Genomic DNA, 11,059 nt, shown 5'->3' with positions numbered 1-11,059 from the left:
CCTACCAAGTATTGAGTACATATACAGTAAATGAACATGCTTTCTAGAAGGCCAGCAATTCACTAAAAATGTTTTTTTATAGGTCTTATGATGTATTCTAATTTATTGAGATAGTGAATTGGTGGGTTTTTGTTAAAGGTGAGCAAAATCATCACAATTTAAAGGCCCAACGGCTTAAACTACTTCAGTCTGTGTGTACTGAATTTATATGATACACGAGTTTCACTATTTGAGTTGAATTACTGAAATAAACGAACTTTTCCACAATATTCTAATTTATTGAGATGCACCTGTATTTGTATTCTGGGTTGAACAACAGTGAAGCTAATCAGCTGTAGCACTCCCAAACAGGTATTCATTACTAATTTCCAGTGTTTAGAGATGAAATGATCAGACAATGAGCTGATCGCTAGAAAAAGAAGCGGCTACAGTTTTAATAATCTAGTCATTTGTAGGCAAACATGCCAAAATCTCCAGTTTCCCAAACGTAGGTGAGTTGCTTGTTTGTGGTGCTAGCACCACCTCCACACAGGCCTGATGAAGAAAACAGGGTGTTTAGGGTTAGTCCTATTTAATAATAGCTAATGCTGGTTTTTTTTTCTGACTCTTAACTTTAATTATTGCTTATTTAACCACGAATATCTAATGTTCTGGAGAAACACCTCAGATATAAAACCAGTTTTCAGGGGCTTTAATAGACAAATGACAATGAAAATGATCCTACTTGTACATTTAGGCTACACACAGGCCACACACAGCGACACGTCACGCTGGACCTTTTGTGTCATTGCTTCATCAACTTCATTTGCATTACAGGGAACAGGACGATACCCACAGCAACACACTGCACGTCAGGGACCTCTAACGTCTGAGGGAGGGATATGGATGTTTCCACCATCCATGCTCTCTCATAGCTTACATCACTGTTTTACCCTTCATTTCTGATGCTGTGCAAACATGTGACAGTCAGAAAAATACTGTGTCTTTAGAAGTTTCACAGTGAATCACTAACCAGTGAAGTCACTGTTTCAGTTTGGTGTGATGGAATGTAGGAAACATTTCTACTCTTCTCTACTTCTACAATCAAGGCGTTTCTACCGGTGATGAATCGGCTTCATCGAGCTTTAAGACGACACACTGTTGTGAGCGTGGCTGTCATTAAGGCAGTGGCACAGCGCTATTTGAAAGGCAGGTGGCGTGAAATGGTCACCAGGTCTGAATTTGAACCCTCTCAACAGGCATCGCTAAGCATCAGTTTATCTGAGAATTAAATACCTGGCAACGTTTAACAGCACTTGCCTTTGTGTGTCCTCAAAGACACCTCTAACCTCCTGGACAAAAAAAAGAGAGAGAGGAAACAAATATCCTTGGATTAGGAAACTCTGGTGTAACTTGGAAAATTTGGTTTAAAATTGATTTGCAAATGGACTGAATTTATTGCATTAAAAACACAGATGCAGATATGTCCATATTGATGTAACATTGCTCTCTTTTATATTTTCATACAATATAACATGCTTATATTGTTTTTGTGACAAGAACATGTGTTTTCCACCACATTCTGCAAATACCTTTAGGGTTTATCAGAGATTACCAGGTATTTATTTGTCAGAAACCGGCTGACCAGCTCTGTGATGTGATGTAAAGGTAATACACGAGAGGCACACGCTGGGCCTGGGCTGATTTATGGCGGGTTTAGTGCTACTCTTACAGTTTAACCTTGTCCCGTCTGGAGAAAATCCTATTAGACTAAATTCACAGTAGAAAAATGGTACGACATGAATTCATTGTTTCAGACATGTTGAATGCTTTTCTCTCAAAGCATTAGCGTTGATCATGTACTAGTCTACAGCAGATAGGAAACATTTCCGACGTGTACGTCTGCTCCATAATATTATGGAGGAATTCTAACACATTTCCAAACTACTGACACATAAATACATAAGGTACGAGATGTACCACAGTTATTATACACCGTGGGCATATAATCTGCGACATTATGCATGTTGTAGTAATATTAATATACCAGCGATTTGTAAAACGTGACATTACAGTTATTTTAAACCAAATGATCAGATTTTGTCTACACTGTTGTCATGCAGAGCAAAACTGACATATTCTACTTCTGCTGGTACAAGGCCACCGCATTCTGTCTGAGGTACTGTATGACGCAAAGGAACTGAAATACAAACAGAGCTGAACTCCAAGGAGGAGGCAACAAAACAGAGTCATAGCAGCAGCAAGGGAAGGTACAACAAATCTTGTAACCCTGAATGAAGCAGACACTGTTTGTTAGAGCTAATTAGCAGCATTATACAGTGAATAGTGCCCAACTTGAACATCATCACAGACACTAGCATAGACAGTGAACAGACAGCTAAGCAGGCAAAGAGGTTCCTGTGCAAAAACACTAATTTGCCATTTTGTCAGTTTAGTTAGTGACCCCCCCCCTGTGGAAAAGTTCATTGTATCTTGCTCTTTGCAGTTCAAAACCTGATACAGAGCCACTGGAGGAACATTACAAGGTTTTTAAGTCCTGCCTGTTGCATCATATGAAGAGGAATCTGCACGGTAGATGGGGAAGGAGAGCGAATGTCTCTACTCATCTCTACTTTCTGCTGTCCATTTCCTTTATTTCCAGCTTGGTTTAGCACTTCTGCTGGGTGTTGCTGACGACTTTTCAGAAAAGCTACTAGTCTTACGAACATCCTCACGTGTTGGAGGGGGAGTCTCACTGCGGCAGGCACTTCGACTTGTAGCCCTCACGCTTTGCACTCGTCGCATGTTCGATCCTTGTGGCTGCTCCTCGCTGGTGTGAACCGTGGGTGACAACCTGCTCTGCTTGGCAGAGGTTTGTCGACCCAGGAGTGAAGGGCTGCGAGACGGGGTGGAGGGGACAGACAGGGGGCGCAACTCTTTCTTGGTCCTGGAAGACGAAGCTACAGTGTTACGGGCAAAGCTGGGGACATCAGAGGCGTTTTTTGCACTGAGCGTGTGTGAGCTGCTGTTCTCAGAGGAAGCTCCACCCTGGGCCTGAGCTTGTGCCTGGGCCAGTGCTCTCATGGTGGAGCGGCACATTTTCTCCTCAGGTGCGGGTCTGGGGATGTTCCTCAGGGGTTTGGCGTTCGGCTTGTGGATGGAAGCCTTCCTCGGGGTTGAATCGCGTGCCATTCTTGAAAAGCTTCCTGTTAGGCCGCTTCCCCTCTGAGCTTTCGACTCATCAGGAGGCAGGCTGGAGTGTCGAGGGGCTCTTGTTGTCTTCTCGCTCCTTCCTCGTGCTGGGGTGCTCTGGTCTCGAAGAGGCCGGCGTAAGTCTCCGCTCTCATGCACCAAAGGCCTCTCTGCTCTCTTGCTGCTACCTGTCCTCGTTAACTTGCCAATAGGCACAACTTTCCGCATGGTCTGGTTCTCGCTGCTGGTCAGAGTCCGCACACCACGACCTCCGCTGCACTTAGCTTTACTCTTTGCATGCACGGATTTTTTGCTGCTTCTCTGTGCATTTTTCTCAGCCATCTGTTCCCCCTCAGCGGTGTCACAGTTCTCTGTGTCCCATTCTTCCCTGGTCGCAGGAGTCATGGATGCTGCATCCACCGTTTTTGGTGCTGAAAGCTCATTGGTTGAAACAGACTGGTTATTAGGCGACATCGACTCCAAATTAGAAGACAGAGGGCTTGGATCTTGCTGGCTCTCCTGACCTTTGCTGCAGTCAGTCGCTCTGAAATGAAGTCTCTCTTTCGTGAGAGACGAGCTTTCAGCTTCTGAGTAATCCAAGGCAACGGAGCAGTCGGTTTCTGTGCAGTCTAGTATGTAAAACACTGGCTTCTTACTGGATACAGAGGTGTCTAATGGGAGGGGTGTATCACAGGTTGTAGATGAAATTGTACTGTTGTCCTCTTCGTCTTTCTCTCTCTCAGGAGAGAACCCAGCTGATGTGGGAGGGTCTATTTTCCCTTCCCACGCTGCCTTAGGATCCATCCCGCTTTCTAAAATTTGATCATGTAGAAAGTTGTCCAAGTTCTTGGGAGGAAGAGGCCGTCTCTCCTTTTCCAAATCCACCACCACGACATTGCCCTGGTTGACGAAGTGGACTTGATTACCATTATTGTTTGGACTAGGCAGGTTAAAAGCTTGAGGGCCCTGAACTAAAGTATGCTTCTCCACACTAACATTCATGTGGCCAGTAATTGCTGGGTTGGGAAGATGAGTGGGATTCTGAAAGACACATAAGGGCCGAGGCAGAGCGTTGCCCTCTGATACAGATATATAATGACTATTGTTGTTGTGTGGGACCTCATTATCATTTAGTGTAGAGGAGGAAAACCTGGCCAGTAGGCTGACAGGTTCAGTTTCTGCACGTGGAGATGTCACCTGCCTGTCACAGCCCAGCTCACGATTATCATCCTGGGCTAAAATCCATGGGATTGTCCTCCGCTGCATGATGCGGCCCGACCGAGGTAGGGTGTTAAACTTGGAATAGTCAGTGGGATTCCCGGTGCCTCCAAACAGCTCAAGATACCCCTGGAGTTCTCGGTCTGCTATGGAGGTCATGGTGTGGCGGTAGCGTCGGGCACTGGCAGAACGTCCCAGCGGGCTGTGTGGACTCTGAGACCTCTGCTGGAACAAGTCCAGGAGGCTTTCCTTGGTGAGCATTTCCACGTCGCTCTCGCTGCTGCTGCGACCGAATCCCCCGCTCTGATCTGCACCCGACCACGCAAAGCGCTTTTCCTCCAGCTCCCTCAGACGACGCTGTCTGGCCGCTTCCTTCAGCTCACGGTCCGTGTTGTCCTTAGGGAAGGAAGAAGGTGGAGGAATTCAGAGAGGCAAGCAAACAAGCACACAAATAAATGGTGGCATGTTAAACCAGACTAGAGGAAAATAATTTTTTTTACCTTTATATTCACTGACCTTAATATTTTTTCACCATGGGTTTTAATTTCAGGAGTTTTCATTTCTATCAGATACATATCCACCAAAGAAACAACTTAATGTGAAGGTGTATCTAGTTCCTCATGATTAGTGAAATGATCTAACAGTGGTGAATGTTTTGTATTTACAACGTGATTGGGTAAAAAAAAAAAAAGAGGCATGTAACATTATAATCATCATAACATCAGAAGAATACGCTGTAAATCAAAACTTTTCACTGAGCAAAATTAATTTTTATTGCTGCTCTGAATTAGAGCAAAAGCTATAAGAAGTTCTAATAAACCTAAATGATCCTTTAAATCAAACAAACCTTTACAGCTTTCTCAAACTTGATGCAGAAGTCTTGAAAGATGCGGAAGCACTCATCCAGTTTGAACGTATCCTTGTCTTCACAAAAGAAATCGATGAGAGCATTTCCCTCTTTACGCAGATCCAGCCTGCGTCTCTTCAGGTCCTGAAGCGTCTGTGCTGAACTCTGAGACAGGTCATCAAACACAGACGCATTTTTTATGTTATACACTTTTAGAAATGTCATTATCTGTAGCACTTGAGTCAGCAGCAGAACCAGAAATGTACAGTGGCCTCAACCCAACTTTCTGTGTGTGTGTAGAACGCCCGCTGCTTCACCTGCAGAAGGGGCTCCAGCTGCTGCTGCAGCTCCTCGTCTCCTTGAACCTTTTCCTCCAGGGATTTACTCCGAACATATAAGGAGGAAAACTCCACCTCAATATTTTCCACTGAGATTCTACAAAAAGAAATATTCAGCTCAGGAAAATGTGCTCAGAAACAGTTTTGGTTACATAATAATCACACTGCTGACTGAAGCCTGTTCTTATACCAACACTTAGTATGACAATGTCTGACAACAGTTTGCTGAATGCACTTTGGGCTGGTGTGAGAAATGAGGGAGGGTGCAGGAGCGAGTCTGTTTCACAGATCTGTGGTGCAGCAGCTGCACTGACGACACACAGAGGTGACCTTGTGAAGCTGACGTGGTCGGACATCCTCCAGACTTGCACTGTATTTTCAACGTGACTCTGAAAGTACTTAAGTTAGACGCCAGCTTAAACAATGACGCTGGACTTGATTCAACAGTAATGAACAATGTTAATACCTCAGTTTTCATGCAGAAATAAAACATTAAACTACACACTCTAAAATGTATTTTCTTACTAGTTTGTCAGAGGCATAAAACAAACAAGGTATTACAGGAAACTAAATATGTCTAAGTGAATTTTGGAGTTACTGGTGTTACTGTAGTGCTGTTAAAGCAGGAAGCTGCACAATACTACTCGCTGCTTTGCCAGATTTGTAATGAGATGAATGCAGCACCAGTAGCTCTGCCAGCCAATCACAGGTTTTGCTATACATCACTGGTTTTCAGTGGCAAAGCTCTGGAAAGCAACCAAACTGAACAAACTGGTGGAACACATGTCCACTGTGCTTCTTGGGTAAACAATAAGATTCCTTCCAATCTGCTACATCATTCTCAACTTTACAGTCAGGATACAAGTGCACTGACAAATGATGGCATGCACTGTTAAAGAGGGTGCATTTTGTTTTTGAGGAAAAACTGGTATGGTTACATCTTGGCTTTGTTTACCTGGCTGCACTCTGAACATCCTGGAGTTTCTCTGGAAACTTGAGCAGCTTCTCGTCTTTCTTTTTTGCCTCCTGTGTGGACACACACATTATATAATTTACATCCAAGTGTTTGGTATCGTATAAGGTAAAGTGGCATGATTGCTGTGTGAGGGGACCGCTCTCGTTTGGTTAAATAAGTGCTTGGACAGCCACTCTTTGGCACCTTTCTGTTTCTTGTCACCATCTGTTTACTCAAGCACCGCTGCTGTGAAATATTTATATCAAACCAATTCTCTGTGGCTGTTGTTCCATGATGTACCTTTTTTAAATGTCATTTTCACATATGGGAGTTTTGTCAAGTTTAATTGTAGAATTCAGCAAACATGAAAGTGTTACTCAAAGAAATCAATGTCATCAAAAACTGTTGCATCTTATACTAACCATGGCAACAAAGTGCAGCAGGTTCATTCCTGGCTTATTGGCCTTGGTGTCAGCCAGTGAGAGGAGGGAGGACAGCTTGAATCCCACAGCGTTTCCCGCATAGCCGCCCTGGAGATGACAAAGGGACAAATGACAGAACTCACTGAAACATAACAGGAAAATGGTAAAAGATAAGTAGGAACAAATGGCCACATACAGGAGCAGATAAGTCAGAACTGGTACTGAGAAAACGGCCATGACGTTTTTCATCCTTCATGAGATTTTGTGAGAAACCTACAGTATAATGATGCTGAATCCTTTAAATCAGAGAATACTGAGTATAGTATAGTATAGTATAGTATAGTGAAGATGACTGGTAGACATACAGCGTTCATGATGTTTCCAGCCTGTAGCACCAGATGGAGAATGGCATGAAGCTCCTCACAACTCATCAGCTCTACAGGAAGAGATCAATAGGAAGTCAACCAGACAATTCAGAGCAGATCAAAATCATTAGAAGTCAAATGGATTTCTTTCTGTACTTTGACCATCTAGTGCTAACAGTAAGGATAAAAGTTAAATGCTGCAGATGGTTTTAATAAAAAGGCATCGTAAATGTTCTAACTAATTTGTCCCATGCAATGCTTAGCTGGTAGCTCTGATCACAGTTTGTAATCCCCAGACTGTCTGAGAGTGCGGATATGCTATGATATGTTCTCTGCATGTGTTATTTTACTGTAAATTACAACTTCAGTTGCACAGGACATTTTTTGGCCATGCATAACTCTAGGGAAGGCAGTGTCGGTCAGTAAGTCCACCATTTTGGTCCGCACTGAAATATCCTAAAAACTATCATCTGTACTATGTCACGCTCCTGCCCCTCTTGCTTCCTGTCAGGCTTTTATTTTCTCATCACTTCCTGTTTTGTTTCACCTCACTTTTGGCCCTTTTATTTAATCATCATTAGTTCACCTGCTCCTTATTGTTTGCACCTGTTTTTCCCTTCTATTTAGGCAGCGTCCTCCCACCAGGACGCTGCCAGATTGTTCTAGACCCCAGCTCTGACTCTCCAGCATTTATTCCTTGCCTGACTCTCTGTGTTTGACCTAGGATTACCGTTTCTTGACCACCGTGTTTTGTCTATGCCCTCTCAGGTTCTGATCGCCTGCTGTGTACCGACCTTCTGCTTTTGTTCCCATTGACCTCGAGTTTGGATCCCCTGGATATACCTGTTAACCGGCGCCGACCCTGGACTGTCTTATCGACCTAAGTGATATCCTGGACTTCTTGTTAGTTTTGTTTACCAGTAAAGAACTTTTCGTTACCTCAGTTCGTCTGGTTATTTAATTGAGTTCACCACATCCTCTGTTTGGCATCTGTATACGCCAAACGTGACATACTATGAAATTTGGTACAAACATATTTGTCCCCATCAGGATAAATTAGCCTCAGACTTTTCATCTAATAGGTCGAATACTTTAAATATATAATAACTTTATGGGATGTGTCCCAGATGTTTGGTTTGCAGTTTCGGTTTAGGAACTGTTACTCCTCTAAGCTGATGGTATTATCTGTAGTTAGACTGTTATAAATCAAAGTCAGAACAAGCTGCGTATTTTGTAAATATTAGCTAGCGATTCTGTCCTCAGCTCCTCCACACACACACAGCAGGCAGCAGCTGAGACACTGGAGAGGCGAAAGGCTGGAGTGAAACTAACGCTCAGTTCTGTATGTGCAATAGAACCTAGGGTAAAAAGTAAAAAGCCAGTAAGAGCCTTTTATCAAAACACCCACTAAATGAACATAAACTTGTAGAGAAGCGATCACTTCAGCTTTGCACCATCCACTGCAGGTATGTTTACTACATGATTTTTGCAAAAGCACACAGTTTCTCTTTAGTGTTCCAAAGTTCAAGGTCTGAACCAAACCGTGGATTTGAGAACCTCCACATCAGCCTCACGTTTCTTTGTGCTTAGTGCTAATCATGTTAGCTAAACTACCAAGCTAAATTAAATGAAGGATGGGGTAAACATCACACCTGCTAAACATTAGCATTTTTACTATAACCATGGCATGTCAGCATTTAGCTCCAAACATAGTTGTGTCCAAAAACAGCCTTACTGAGCCACCAGCATCTTGTTAGATCATGTTTAATGTCTTTTTTACATGATACCACTAAAACTACCAAGGTTTGTCTTTGTTATTCTGCGGCACCAACTCAGCTAGACTGATAAAGACGACATTGGGCTGCTGAGCTAACACACAGCGACTACTGAAGTTAAACAAAACTGACGATAGTAAATTACATAACTCACATAATGCATAATTTGCATATAAAACATTGCAACACAAGAAGGTTCTGGGTTCGAGACCTGGCCGACTCGTGTGTCTCCGAGCATGTTCTCCCTGTGCCTGCGTGGGTTCTTTCCAGGTACTCTGTCTTCCTCCCAGACATGCAGCCTAGGCTGACTGGTGACTCTAAATTGCCTGTAGGAGTGTGTGTGTGTGTGTGTGTGTGTGGTTGTTTGTCTACATGTCAGCCGTGACAGACTGGTGACCTGTCCAGGGTGGATCCCCCCACTCGATGTCAGCTGGAATTGGCTCCAGCCCCCCACAACCTTATTCAGGAATACGCGGTATAGATAATGGATGGATGGACGGACATTACAATACTACAGTCTCTAAATCAGCAGTAAGATGACACAGCTTTGTCCACACATCACTGTATCTCAGGTGACACATTCCTACTTTTTAGTCACCACCACTGACAGCTCAAATATCTGGGTCAACTGTCTGAGCACATGTGAATGTGTGTGTGTGTGTGTGTGTGTGTGTGTGGAGGCAGCAGAGCTCGTGTTGTTACCTTTAGTGGCGACACGGACAACATCGATCTCATGGCTCATCACAGCACAGGAAGGGAAGAACTCTTCACGGAGGACCATAGCCTCGATTCGAACCTCGAACCTGTCAGACACAGAGCAAGAGAAGGCAAATCTGTGAGATGCAAAAATAAGTACATATAGGATACAACACTTTTTCATGAACATGTAAAGAAGAGCAGTACAAGCTTATTGGAAACATCACAAAATGCAAATCTATCTTCACAAATGTACACAAAACGGAACAGTGCAAACCCTTCACCTTTCATTCACTGTCAAACATGTGCCTCTGATAGAAACAACACTATGTATCCACCATTCAACTTACCGTGGCACCTGGATCAAGAGGTACATAAAGGAATCAACCAGTGTCAGCTTGTCTGGATCTCCTTTAAACATCTGTAGCTTCTTGATCTGTGAAGACAAAGAAAAAGGGGACGCTCAGCAGGATTCCTGTCTACAAGTCTATATAAACTGTCTTCTGCCATTGGTTCTGGTCTTCATTCAAAAACTTTATGCTACTCATAATTTGTTAAAGCCACACAGACATGCACAAACACGAATACACAACCACAGACCTCCTCTGTGTCAGGAAGGAGCTTCAGCAGGTCTTTGAGCAGCTCTGCTCCATAAATCTTCCCTTCTCCTTGTCGTATGTCTTCAACAATGGAGCGATTGGACCTGGAAGTCAGACGGAGGTTCAATGACAAATAGCACAGGTGCTCTCCTTTTCTGCCTTTTCCACTGTTTACAAAAGCACTAAATCCACATCCTCACAGAGTCAGACATGCTTGTCGGGCTTGGCTTCATTAACAAATGAGCAAAGGTAGTGACAATGACAGCGATATGAACAAACGAAAAGCATTCATTCCAGTTTATGCACATCTCTGTCAAGTTGTAAACTGACTGGAAAGATTCAAAACTGTGCTCAGACACATCATGATGTTCTGTCAGTTTTTCCACTCTTGTACTGTGGGTCTTATTGCAGGCTGGGCTCATAGTAGTACAAAATTGCTTACTGGTATAGCATGAAAATGCTTTTCTCACCATATAAGACTTTCATTGTATATCTAAATGTATGGATCACTACGTGAGGACAAGACATTGGCAGTGAAGTCAAATAAAACCACAAGTGTTGTGCCCAAGTCTCAAAACCATCTAATGCTGCCTGTGCAAAGATAATTAAAGAGACTTTCACTTCTGTTCACTTCTACATAGAACATGCTAATTGACCTTCAGATGACGCTCTT

At 43.3% G+C, this 11,059-nt stretch overlaps 1 protein-coding gene across 1 annotated transcript in view; it reads right to left on the bottom strand.

Moving 5' to 3' along the window:
• Positions 1-318: 318 nt before the first annotated feature.
• fhdc1 (FH2 domain containing 1) overlaps positions 319-11,059 on the bottom strand; it is a gene marked incomplete at its 5' end in the record, with an annotated part of 15,737 nt that continues 4,996 nt past the window's right edge. The window contains 9 exons of the mRNA XM_020614318.1: positions 319-4,785; positions 5,237-5,401; positions 5,554-5,671; positions 6,530-6,600; positions 6,952-7,059; positions 7,317-7,387; positions 9,794-9,894; positions 10,138-10,223; positions 10,388-10,490. Coding sequence (XP_020469974.1) covers positions 2,632-4,785; positions 5,237-5,401; positions 5,554-5,671; positions 6,530-6,600; positions 6,952-7,059; positions 7,317-7,387; positions 9,794-9,894; positions 10,138-10,223; positions 10,388-10,490 — 2,977 coding nt within the window. The remainder of the gene's footprint in view (positions 4,786-5,236; positions 5,402-5,553; positions 5,672-6,529; positions 6,601-6,951; positions 7,060-7,316; positions 7,388-9,793; positions 9,895-10,137; positions 10,224-10,387; positions 10,491-11,059) is intronic.

This window comes from Monopterus albus, unplaced genomic scaffold (genome assembly GCF_001952655.1).
Source record: "Monopterus albus unplaced genomic scaffold, M_albus_1.0 scaffold144.1, whole genome shotgun sequence".
In the NCBI taxonomy this organism is placed as follows: Eukaryota; Metazoa; Chordata; class Actinopteri; order Synbranchiformes; family Synbranchidae; genus Monopterus; species Monopterus albus.
The sequence above is the reverse complement of the archived record's forward strand: the minus strand, read 5'-3'. Positions and strand labels throughout refer to the sequence as shown.